Source organism: Dasypus novemcinctus, chromosome 27, assembly GCF_030445035.2.
Source record: "Dasypus novemcinctus isolate mDasNov1 chromosome 27, mDasNov1.1.hap2, whole genome shotgun sequence".
Classification (NCBI taxonomy): domain Eukaryota; kingdom Metazoa; phylum Chordata; class Mammalia; order Cingulata; family Dasypodidae; genus Dasypus; species Dasypus novemcinctus.
The window spans coordinates 23,198,222-23,211,820 of record NC_080699.1 but is presented as its reverse complement, the minus strand read 5'-3'; the positions used below and the strand labels follow the sequence as shown (position 1 = coordinate 23,211,820).

Below are 13,599 nucleotides of genomic sequence, written 5' to 3'. Positions count from 1 at the left end.
GACTGAGGACCCTAGCTTTTTGCTGGCTGGAGCCAGCCCACAGTTCTGAGACGAGAATCCCAGTTTCTTTTTCTGTGGGTTTCTCCAACAAGGTTGCTGACTTCACCCAACCCTCAAGGAGAGTCGGCCAAGAGAGAATTGTATATAGTGTAGTACAGTCATGGGGCTGACATCCCTTCCACCTTCACCATATACCCGGGTCATGCCTTTACTCAAGGGAAAGGGATCGTATAAAGGCCTGCATATGTGGGTCGTTATGTGTGTGTGGGAATCATTGGCAACTGATCACTTTAGGGTCTGTCTGCCACATGTATATAAAAAATATGACGTATGTAGAGAATATTTAAATTCTTTATTTTTAAAGAGATACTGGGGATTGAACCCAGGACCTCATTCATGGGAAGTAGGCACTCAATCACTGAGCTACATCTGCTCCCCAATGAGAGTTGTTTTTTTCATTTGTTTGTTCATTTTTAGGAGATACTGGGGATCAAACCTGGGACCTCGTATATAGAAAGCAGGTGCTCAACCACTTGAACTATGTCTGTTCCCTGAGAATATTTAAATTTGAATAGGACCCATATCCAATGAGTCTATCTTGATGAAATTTGCCACAAAGTACACCCAAATGTTAGTTTGGCCAGGTAGAGCTGGTTGTAGTGACAGAATAAACCTTATAATAATTGGTATTAGGTTCAATGAAGGAAGGTAGAAGTTTTCATGGAGTGTACTGGCAGAGGATGAAAAAAGAAGTTGGAGGGTAGGTGAGGTACAATGATAAAATTTCTTATTTCACATAATTTTGCTGATGTGTTATCATTTATTCCTTTATTAGTCAGTTTTCAATGTTTTTATTTAATAATTCATTCCTGTAAAACCTAGGTTTTAAGAGGCAGTAAAACAGTACAGTTAAGGGATCAGGGCATTAACTCAGCTGAGCCTTAACCCTGCCTCTGCTGTTTAGTAATGTCTAACCTGGATAATTTACCTTGTTGGCATGTGCCTCAGGAAAATGTATAAAATAGGAATATTCGTAGTACCTACTTCATAGAGTTGTTTTAAGGATTAAGAGTTTATTACTTGCAATTATTGCTCATTTTTTCTAAGGTGTGATGATGGTGCCATCATGGTTATGTTAAAGAGAGAGACAGAATCCTTTTAGTGGTACATATTGAAATATTTACAGATGAAAGGATATTTTGGAGGAAAATGGTAAGGTATAGATGAAACAAAATTGGCCACAAGTTGATCATTGTTCAAGCTGATTGATGGTTTAATTATATTATTCTATTTTTATACATATTTGAAATTTAAAAAAAAATAAAACATAGAAAAAGAAAGTTAATGCCTCGGCACATGAAAAGTTCTCAATATTTTTTAGCTAGTCTTATTATGTTTGTATTTAATGTATTGCAATTGACTGTTCTAAAACACAAAGAAATTTTTTTAAAAACTGGCAGTTCAACTTTCTCTTTTCTGAATTCTTCTTACAGATGGAAACTTAATCAAGTTTATGTAATATATACAATATTCTTAGATTTTCATTTTTGGTTCTGTGTTAGCTCCTTCTTTGTTAGGTTGTAATTTATTGCTTAATTAGTTTTACTTAATTGCAGCCTACATCACATTCCATTTAATTTAGTCTACCATTGTTTGTTCTATAAGTGGGATGGAAATTAATACCGACACCATTGATTATTTAATGTTACTAGTATTAACAATAGGAGGCATCGACTTTACCAATAGTGAAAATATTAACGACAAATGCAAAGGCTTTCCTAAGTAAACAGTGGTTTAATATATTGAATTGTTTGATTTAGAAAGCACACTTAAGAACTTACCAAGGTTATCTCAAGTGGTAAATGTATTATTCCGCTTATTATCATATACCCCTACATTACATAGTACTAAAAATTAAATGACTTGGGGAACAGTGTTTGAGTGCCCACCTCCTAAATGAGAGGTCCCAGGTTTGGTCCCCGGTGCCTCATGAAAAAATAAAAGCAAGCAACAAGCAAAACAAACGAACAAAAAACCCAACTCAGGGAAACATATGAGGTCCCAGGTTCAATCCCCAGCACTCAGTACCTTAAAAAAAAAAAAAAAAAATTAGATGACTTGAATACTTCCATGGCTAAGATTAGAATTATATAGTTAATGATTCTGATTCATTTTTTGTGAATGAATCTGAAATTAAAAAAAAAAAGGTAAAAAGCGAAACCTACACCCCCCAGGGTTTCTGAATTAGGAATTGGGGCAGTGTGAACCTTGTCTTGGTAACTGCTTTCAAGTCACAGTACAGGCACATCTTTGTTTAATAGTTGAGAACATTGAGAACCAGAGAGGAAAAGTGACTTGCCCAAGTTTCTTAGAAATAGAGCTGCAGATTGAACTCTAGAGTCTTCAGCTCCCAGTCCAGTGCTCTTTTTGGTGTTTCAGTCATCTCCAAACTGTTTTCCATAGCCTTAGTGTTCTAAGAAAATTTTGTCAGCCTCCGGCCTTCTACCCAAGTTCACCAAAGCAGATCTTCTTTTTTCTGTTTTATGTATTGGAGTTTGTGTGAGATTTTATTCAGAGGAAAAAAGGTTCTGCTTCAGTATACATTTTTTGTGTGCCTTCTCTACACTGAACTCTTGATTCTGTTTCATCTTCTATTCAGAAAAGTATATACAGATTTATTGGAGGAATTTTTTTTTTTACTTTGTTTCAAAATATGTCAAAGAAATCTGTGACCCAGAGACCTCAGAAAATTTTACAAGGACTTTTAAATATGGAGAGATAATTATTTTTAGTATGAAGTTATTATCAACATTTTGTTTCCTTCCAGCTCTCTACATTCTCCCTTCATTTTCTTATCTCATAGTTCTCATTCCATGTGTTTCTCATGGTCTGTTATTTTATTTTAAAGATACTTCTGCAAACATGTCTATCTTAAATGAAATTATTTCTTATGCCTGGGTCTCTTTGTCAGTGAATTTAGGGCCCATGTCAATTTGCTTAAAAACAGTATTATCATAAGAGGTGGAAAAGAGAACCTAATAAACAGTTTAATGTATTAAGTTGAGTTTTCCTTAAATTGTGGATGCTTTTTTTAAAATTTCTCTCCCCTTCCCCGCGCCCCCCCCCCCCAGTTGTCTGCTCTCTCTGTCCATTTGTGTGTTTTCTTCTGTGTCTGCTTGTATTCTTGTCAGCGGCACCTGGAATCTGTGTCTTGTTTTTTTAGTTGTGTCATCTTGCTGCGTCAGCTCTCCGTGTATGTGGTGCCACTCCTGGGCAGGCTGCACTTTTTTTTGCGCTGGGCCACTGTCCTTACAGGGCACACTCCTTGCGCGTGGGGCTCCCTTACACAGGGGACATGCCTATGTGGTGCAGCACTCCTTGCGCGCATTAGCACTGTGCGTGGTCCAACTCATCACGTGGGTCAGGAGGCCCTGGGTTTGAACCTTGAACCTCCCATGTGGTAGGCAGACACCCTATCAGTTGGGCCAGATCTGTTTCCAGGATGCTTTTAATGATTAAAAAAAAAATCTCTTCCTATTATTCACTATTCTCAGCATCTTAATCTATTAAATTATAATTGTGATAATGCACCTTAAAGTAAAATCCTTAAAATTCTTCTTAAAAATCTAGACCTGTAATATAATGTTAATTTAGTGCTATCATAGATGTTCAAAATTTAGGATACATATAATCCTGCTAAGGGAGAGGACTAACAGTCTGGTTAAATGTTAACACTGTTATATTAAACACATACTTCATGTAACTGTGTCTTGACATTCATATGTTTTTATCTAATCCATATAATAATGAATTATATTTACTGGAACTGTTTTACATCTTTTCTATGGCAGTGTTGTTTATCAACACCCCACACACAACAACATACTTTAAAAAGAAATATTAGAACTTTGAGAAGTGATTAAGATTTACCATTAGACTTTTTATGGGAGTGTTTAAATTACTTAAACTTCATTTACTCAGCATATGAAACACATAAACATTGGTTATGGAAATAAATTTGACTTAAAAATGTGATGATTATTAAATATAGGGAACTCATTGAAGCTATAGTAAATGCAAAAAACCATTGCACAAAAAATTCCCTTTTTGATGGATTCCCAGAAGACGAATTATCTGTCAGTACTGGTGGCATGCAACTGTCCTTAGGAAAGCCCCTCTGAAGGTAGTTGGTACCATGTTGGCATGGGGAGGCTGGTTCCTTAACTCTCATATTCAGATTAGAAATTCATGATTTGGTGAAGATGCACCTACATCCTGACAAACTATTTTCTCAATTCTGATATCTAAGGATGCAGGACAGGTGTTTTATTGATAGTTTAAGATACCGAAAGCAGATACCATAAAATGAGTTGACTTTTAATAGTGGGAATTTATTAGCTTAAAAGCTTACAGTTTTGAGGCTGAGAAAAATGTCCAAATAAAAGTATCATCAGGTGATGCTTTTTCCCCAAAGACTGGCTGTCGGCAATCTTGGACTCCTCTGTCACATGGCAAGGCACAGGGCATTGTCTGCTGCTCTTTCTCTTCTCTTCCCAGGTTCATTGCTTTCAGCTTCTTGCTTCTGTGACTTTCTCCCTCTTTCTCTTTACTCATCCCATTTATAGAGGATTCCAGTAAGAAGATTAAGACCCACCCTGAACCTGTCCTTAACTAAAGTAACCTAATCAAAAGGTGGTCCTACTTATAATAGATTTATACCCAAAGGATTGGATGAGCTTTAAGAACATGATTTTCTGGGGTACATGCAGTTCTAATCATTACAGCAAGTAAGACTTACAGAAATAGGGAGGGTACAATGATACCTGGTAAAGGAAATTGTTTCCTGTTGTTCTTTAGTACTCATTATCAAATAATTGGAAGATGTAAAGAGATGATAAATTAAGATAGTTTTTCAACTGTTACTGTGTTCTCTAGGTTCACTCAACCTCCTTAGACTGCAGGCTATTGTTAATATGGGGCATATTAATATAATGTAAGACAATTTAATATATATACTGCTGCTGACTTTGTTCACCAGGAACAACACTACTGTTGGAAGATTAGAAAAATACTCAAGGTGATAAATCTCTGTAGGAGATGTTTAAGAAAGTTATGCTATCCTAGCTCTTTTTTCTGGCTGGTGCTGTTAAAAGTTATTGAGTGTTCCAGGTGCTCCATCACAATGTGCTTAACAGTACACAGACTGTTTCACAAATGCCATTCTTGAGTACAGCACGATCTTTCCGCGAGTCTGTGTTTCCTGAGTTGGCATTCCAGGAAAGAGTAGCATGTAGTTCATTGAGAAGATTCATCTTGAAATTTATTCAATTAACTGCCTCCTTCTAACCTCACATTCAGGCCATTGCCAATTTCTCTTCCCACATGTCTAATCTTTCTTCTTCGGGATCAACATTTCATCTTTCATTGCTTTATTTCCTATCATAACTTTAAATTTTTCCTTGGCAGAGTGCTTCTCCCTGCTTTTCTTTTATTTTGAAATATTTCTTTACAATTATTATATTATACTCTTTCTTAGATACTGTTCTTTGGTAGCTACTTTAAACTATTAGCACTTATTAAACCAGTTGGCTCTTACCCCTTCTCCTTCCCATCTCTCTGATACTTTTCTACGTCATCCCTCTGCTCTCTTCAAAGCATCTCTTCTGTGCTCTCTCTCCTTCTTTCTCTTCCTCTTTCTGGCTCTTCTCCCTCCTGTCCTCCCTTCAGAGCTTCAGGACATTCTTTTAAATAGCTCTCTAACCTTAGAATTAAGCTATCAATCCTATTTTAAATCTCCATCTTAAACGTCTGAGATTTGGTCAGTGTAAAATAAGCAGCTGAAAATGGAAAATTCGGGACTGATATTTTGTAAATAATTCTTGCCTTCATTGTTATTGTCAACTCCACCATCTCATACCATCTCTTCTCTTTTTTAAGGTCTTTGTGCAGTTCATTTAGGTGCTCAACCTACAGGTCAGGCGTTGATTTAACATTATACAGAGTGTATACTAAATGTTGTTGGCACTCTGTAAGTGTTAAAATAACAGCAACAACAATGATAATGTCAGTTTAGCTGAGAAAGATGCCTGTAATGGTAGAAACAGTCCTGGATTTCTGTGTTCTGAAGGTTAAATGTTAACCAGATCGGGATTCTTGTAACTAATACATCATTTTCTGTTTGTTTTAAAATGTTTTCCCTTCCTGTGCCTTGAATTTCAGTAATTATCAGAAAATGTTCCTTACTTTAGATAGCACTTATTTATTCGTAATATACTATGTTTCCCCTTAAAAATACCTCTAAGAATCATACGTTTCCTGGTGTATTTTCCCACTCTAAGTAAGTTCTCAATTCTCTTATTCCCCAAGATGTTGTAAATGCCTGAACTATTTTATATTCACCATTCAGTATAGTCCAGAGAAGTATAGAAAAATAAAAGTTCAGCTGCTCACCTAAAAAATGTTAGGTATTTTAAACTATGGTTAACTGTTTCTTTTGGACCCTTATCTTTGATGGCTTCCTTGAGTCCTCCAGTCTGGAGCTGGTTACACCCTAGCACACCCCAGCCATTCCTTAGCCTTACAGCTGCATTTTCCCAGGAACAGTTGTGATTGGTGCAAACTGAAGAGACTAATGGTTCTATCCAAATATGCATCTTTGCTTTGCCCTTTAGTACTTGATTTGACTATCTGTTACAAACTAAAATATGGACTCCTTTTTTAATTGGTTCCAGTGCAGAGGTCGGGATCTTCCCAAGGATGTGGCCAGCGGAATCCTGACTGTGGCCATGTGGCACATCATTAATCATGGCCATTTAGTGCCTGACATTAAACATTTAGCGGAGAGTCTGGCTTGTGTAGCTTGTGGTGGTTTGGGGTTTCTTTAAACCTGTTTTCTGAAGACAGTTACTTCTGTTTTCTAGTAAGTTTAAAGAATAAAGCTTTTTCATGAAGGCTGATGGCAAAGGCTAAATTCCTTTTCTAGCCAGCCATTCTCAGTTGGGTTCTGTGGAAGAATTAAGCCCTCCAGAAAAAGATTGGAGTGACTCCTCAGTTCTCCCAACGATGCTACCATTCTATACCTAGGAGAGAAGTTCATTCATTACATACAATGATGCCCAAGGACAGTTGTTTTCAAAGTTTGGGCCAGGGACTCACCGTCTTCCAGACTCATTCAGTGGGTCGAGGTTTCCATAAAAATAGTAAGGCATTATTTGCATTTTTCACTCTCATTCTCTCATGGTACACTGTGGGGATGTTCAGATACTACGTCTACGGATCTACAGATGGGTAGAGCATGGATACTACAGGATATGTGATGATATTGCTCTGATGACTGGTGGAACGTGTATGTGTGTGTTTCCCCCCCCCCCCCCCCAGTTGTCTGCTCTCTGTGTCCGCTTGGATTCTTGTCAGCAGCACCCGGAATCTGTGTCTCGTTTTGTTGTGTCATCTCGCTGCATCAGCTCTCTGTGTGTGCGGTGCCATTCCTGGGCAGGCTGCATTTTTTCCATGCTGGGTGGCTCTCCTTACGGGGCGCACTTCTTGCATGTGAGGCTCCCCTACGTGGGGACACCCCTGCGTGGCATGGTACTCCTTGTGCGCATCAGCACTGCGTGTGGGCCAGCTCCACACAGGTCAAGGAGGCCCAGGGTTTGAACCTTGGACCTCCCATGTGGTCGGCAGGCACTCTATCCATTGGGCCAAGTCCGCTTCCCTGTGTGTATTCTTCTATTTAAAATTTTTCTATTTTAATTTCTAAGTAAATATTGTTAGATATAATGTACATAAAACTTCTTTAGGGGTCCTCAGTACCTGGTAAGAGAAGGATTCCTGAGACCAACAATTTAGTGAATCTTCATCTTAGGGCTTTAAGATTTAATTCTCTCACAGAACTCCTGTTGAGAAGGGCTCTAGTGAGCTGCTTAAGGGCAGTGCCTTAAAATAATCAATTAGTCAATAAATGGTTTTTTGATGTAATTAAATCGGGTTCTTGCAATGGATCTTTTGAGGCTTTACTTGAGATTCTTTCCCATGGCACTGGTTGAACATAAAGTGTCTTATAACCTGCGCCAACTGTCTGTGAGGTAGGTAACTGGCATTCTCAATATCGAATCAACTGTTTCTGAATAATTTTCCTGGTGGTGGGCTAGTTATACAGCTTATTGGCATCATCTAGACAAGTGTTATACAGTAAGATGCATGCCATATAGGGATTAGATTTTCTAGTAGCCGTATTTACAAAAATACAAAGAAGTAGGTGAAATTAGTTTTAATAATACGTTTTATTTGACCATGTATATCCCAAATATTTCAATATGTAATCAGTATAACAATTCTCAATGATATACTTTACATTCTTTTTTAAAATCTAAGTCTTTGCAATCTGGTGTGCATTTTACATTTTTAACTCACCTCAGTTCAGACTAGCCACATTTAAAATGCACAGTAGTCACATGTGGCTGATACTACTGTATTGAACAACTCAGAATAAAATAATTCTATAACTGAGCGAGTGAGCTAGAGTCAGTAAGCTTTGTCATAGGGATAGAGAAAAAATTTCCTATAGAAATTTAGTAGGAAACTAAATTTAATAGAAATAGGTTCCTGTTAACCTAGGAGTTAATATAAAAACAGAACCCCATAGAAAATAATTCACAGTTGCAAAAAGTTTAATATTTGCCCAACTTGTAAGACATTCCGATGAGAAGTAGAGTTTTCTTCCTTGAAAGAATATTGAATTTATAAACTTACCTCTATACCCTCACTTTGTCAGTTTTCTACCAAACTGCAAGGGACACTGGGGCCCCTGGACCAAAGTTTGAGAACAAATGCCCTAAGCCTTGTTTCCTGTTTCTTCTTAAAAGCATTCGTTATGTTTATTTTATTCTATGAAATTACTGTACATGCATCTGCATACTATTTCTCTTTCTGGAGGAATTTCAGCGCTTGTAATCCTCGCACTTTCCTCCTAATTAGTTCCTTTCATTATCTGTTCCATTTGTCATAGCATATACCTAAATGAAAAGACCTACTTGGGGGGATTTATTTCCGAGGGGAAAGGGTGAGAAAGAAGGGTGGTTTGTTTTGATCTTAATGCTAAATCTTTGGTTCCTGGGCTTTTAGTCTATGAATGTGGTGTCGGGATATGCAAGTGAATTATGCCTATTGTGAAGAAACCGCTATTTTTTTTCCAGTGTCATTCCCTATAAATATTACCGTGCTTGCTAAAATGAGGTAAGAGTTAAAGGAACTGTGAGAATTAAAGTGAGAATTAAAAGGGGAAATGACTGTTTTTCTCCTTTTAGAATGAATAATAAAGAACTATTTATTACTTTAAATTTGGCACAATCTAAACTTGGGTTTCCCCCCCTCCCTTGACTCATGCCCATAGAAAAAGAAGAGTTTGTTGAATGGAAATATCTTGAGCAGGAATCAGGATTTCCACAGTCTGTATCTATTTAGCAACATTTTGATACAATTTCAAAGCCATGTTTAATTAATATTATAGTATCAATTCACAAAATGCTTTCTGTAGGATAAAAATATTCTCTGTGGAACAAGCTTAATTAGGAAAAATACAGTCTTTTAGTAAGAAATTTGGAAGTTTCCTTTACTTGTTAAAATTTTCATATGTAAGTACAAGTATGTGATTCATAGATTTCCAGCACTAATGTAAACACATTCCTTGAGAGGTTTTTTTTTTTTACCTACTTATTTAACTTTTGCTCTGGACACATTTAATTTCTCAAGCAATTAGTGTGTACTTTACACTAAAACCTTTATTATACAGCCTCCAGTAACCTAGCTGTGAAATTTCATGTTCATTCATCTGTCCAGGTATTCTTAAAATAATCATATCTGCTTGCCAACCACCTGCCCCAAACTTGGTAGTTTTCTCTTGTTTCATCGGTACTTTTCTGCTTTTTAGAAAATCCCTACTTTCCAGTTTGCAGCTGAGGTGGGGGCTGAGCACACAGCTCTAGGATGTTGTCTTCGCCTCTAAGTGGTCCACTTTGGATGTTGTGCCATTGCCTAGTTGCACAAGGGACCTCCTTTTGAGTGCTGGCTACTTAGTACAAGTGGCAGAGGAACCTGGCCTTCCCTGAAGAAGCAGACCGCTTTCTCTCTGGCACATCCCTCAGGGTCAAGTCTTGCTGTGGCTTCCATCCCTGGCTGCATGTGATGATCCTGAATGGAATGCATTTTTTTTCTACCTCCCTTCCTTCCATGTTCTTCCCGCATCAGCTGGCAGCAGACAGTTGGTTCTGAATGCTGCCCACAAATTGTTAGCTCCTTTACTTCTTGGCCCCGCACTGCCCCTTGAGTAAGGAATTGATGTGTTTCAGACCCAAGATTATGTTGCTTGGTGAAGCAAATCTAATCCTTGCTCAGGAATGCCTAAAATTTAAGGCTTGATTTTAGAAAAACCAAAATAACAACAGCAGCGATACCTGTAATTAGTGTGTATTGTGTCTTTATCATGTACCAGGCATTATACTAAGCAGATTGCATATATTAATTTAGTTAATCCCCAACAACCCTTACAGTAGTGACTTTCATGTTGCCATCATTTTTTAGATAAGGAGTCACAGAAAAATTAAATAACTTGCTCAAGGTTACACATTAAGGGGAAGGTCTCAAGATTTTGAACCAAGGCTTGAGTCAAGACTCCTTGTTTTGACCACTGTATTTGGCTGCTAGGTAGAGATTTCTCATGAATTCTTAAATCTCACTCAAGAGTATTTCATTTGAAGCATCTCTGTATCCACATCCTAAGAACAGGTTCTAATTAATGCTATTTTCCCTGAAAAGATAAGAATATATTTCATAATATAGAGGTCGTTCTTTGACCATATTCCCTTTATGTGAAGTCAGATATACTTGTTACAAAATGTAAAATTCCATCTGTGCTATACCTTTATCTTTATTAAATTAACAAATATTTATTGAGTGTAAGATATGCATCATAAAATTTAAGCCAACTTTGTTCTCATAGATGGTGAGATTGGTAGTCTCTTTACATTTATGAAGATCCTGTTGTCTCAGAATGCAAATGAAATTCAGGGGGTGTCCTCTGTGGATCAGGGAGGCCCCATTGTATGACACCCCTAATTACAGTGTGGCCCGATACGCTGCTGGGGATGAAAAGTGCCTTGAAGGCCCTCATCCCTGCTGTCTCTTTCTAAAATACTTCTACCAGGAAGTAGGGACTAAAGAGAGGTGGGGGATTTCGGACACAATCCTAGCATAGTTGATGTCCCCTGTTGTTAAGATCAGCACATCCTAGCAGTGCTTCCCAAACTTTAGGGCATTATGGCACACAAGGAAAATGATAATATTTTCCCTGGGGTAAACAAATGAGGCAGCTGGAGGCTGGAGGTGATCCAGTACCATCTACCCATGGCCTTACCTGTGATCTATTTTCACTCTAGTTGGGATGCTCTGCTATGGGTTTGTGAGTTTCTATATTTGTTGTTTATATGAAACCACTCTGTAAGTGACAATGTGCTATTCATGTGTAAGATTTTAATAATTGTTAAGACCTTACTTTTGGTTCAGAAAGGGACATTGTCTGCCATGCTTTTGTTTTGTTTTGGGAGCTATTCTGAGAGAAGCAAGAGCAGGTGCCAGGCTACTTGCTGGAGTTGAGGTCCTGTACATGATGTGACACAGTAATGAAGAGAAGTAGAAATGCTAGTGGTCAAGGGTCATAGGATTCGAGACTGCTTATTGGGGAGAAAGCAGCTGGTGAGATTTGCTCATGACTGCTTGTTTTTCCTCATGAAATTCTCTGTCCTCCTCTCTGCCTATCCCAATTCTTCCCATTCTCAAGTTCTGCCTTTTTGTGAAGTCTGTCCCTACATCTTTCTACCTCTTCTTCCCTGGTGAAGGGCATTCTCCATCCTCTGTTTTACCATTATTCCTTGCACATAGTTCTATTTATTGCACTTCCAACACTGTAATATGTTAGCTGTTTCACCCATGTCTTTCCCCTACTAGATTGTGAGCTCCCTGAGGAGAAGGCCATGTCTGACTAATCCCTTGGAGTTCAAGCTCTGCCCAGCTCATTTCACCACGCCCCATCACGAAGCAGGGCTAAATGTTCTTTGAATCAAGCGGAAATTGGTCTTCTTGTGCCTTTCTTCCATTAGTTCTCATTCTAACTCCTGAAACAACTCCGTTACTTTTATGCTGTTCTTTCATACAGTTGAATACTCTGTCTTGTATAGTTCCATACAATTTTTATCTCTGGGCTATAAACAGTTTTAGTGTTGACATTTTGCTTCCCAGTTTTTCTTTTTTTCCGTAGTAAATAGGTTTCCTTTCCCTCTCCCAGTATACAGAATTATAGAATTTTAAGAAGTAGAAATGACTAGAGTTTGCCTAGCCCAGGCCTTTCAATAGATGTATTCATTAAACTAAATTTATTTAGTATGTACTGTTGAGTAATTGAAACTGAGATATAGAGGTGTTTGGGGGCAACACAAATATTTTGAGCATTTTACTGAGAAGAATGAGTAAGTTTAGATTTAGTAGATTTTTTAAAAGTCTGTCAACTTTTCATACTGCTTTAAAATGTATGTGCTGCTGGGTATCCAATAGCGATGACAAAATAGAAATGTTTTATGCTGAAGCAGTATGTATTTAATGTAGAAAGATCTTCACCATTTTTAATATATCATTAAGAATTTGGCTCTAGAGCCAGGCTACCTGGGCTTCAATTCTGAATCCGCCACATATTTACTATAAATTATTTAATATTGGGTAAATTAATTTCTGGTGTATCAGTTTCCTTATTTGTAAAAACAAGGTTAATAATAATATGGGGTTACTGTAAGATTTAAATGATCCTGTACTCGTAGAGTATCAAGAATTATGCCTGGTACCTTGTAAATATTCAGTGTGGTAACTGCCGCCGTCGCTGCTGCTATTATTGAGTTATTTGAGCACCTAGTGGAAAAAGGCCCTGTGAAATTCCTGGTGGAATCTTAGTAGAACATCCTGTTTTTATGATACAAGCTTCTTGTCTTAATGAGAAAGAAGCCCTATATATTGGTATCTATACTGAAGCGTGATTTGACCCAGACTTTAACCACATCTGTGGAGTAATTAAGTGTTTTGTCATGGTGTTTTACTGCAAAAGCGATTTAAGAAATGGCAGAAGACCCATTGGCTTTTGGAGTCTGTTCCTTTGAGACCAACTTGCGAGGAATCCATTTCTGTCTTTTTAAAAGAACAGATTCATTTTCTTCATTGATAGACTAAACAAAATACTGGTGGCTTGCATTTTGTGGAATACAATGCTTTAAAGTGGATTTAATTTTCCTTAGTAAACAGCTTTTAAAAATGCAGTAGAGTAAATATGCTTTTTCTCTCGTCAGGTTGCTATCAAGATCATAGATAAGACCCAGCTAGATGAAGAAAACCTTAAGAAGATTTTTCGGGAAGTTCAAATCATGAAGATGCTTTGTCACCCCCATATTATCAGGCTCTACCAGGTAGGATCACCAATATTGTATAGCTACAAAGAACCCAAAAAAACTAGTTGTATTTCTAGCTACCTTTGAAGAATAGGTGGGTGGGTGAACATCTACAAGT

The 13,599-nt window shown here is 37.6% G+C and overlaps 1 protein-coding gene across 8 annotated transcripts in view; it reads left to right on the top strand.

Moving 5' to 3' along the window:
• Positions 1-13,599, top strand: part of SIK3 (SIK family kinase 3) — a 277,323-nt gene that overhangs the window by 141,167 nt on the left and 122,557 nt on the right. For all 8 annotated transcript variants that reach the window (XM_071212345.1, XM_071212343.1, XM_071212341.1 and 5 more), the window contains one exon: positions 13,383-13,499. In XM_071212345.1, the coding sequence (XP_071068446.1) occupies positions 13,383-13,499 (117 nt within the window). The remainder of the gene's footprint in view (positions 1-13,382; positions 13,500-13,599) is intronic.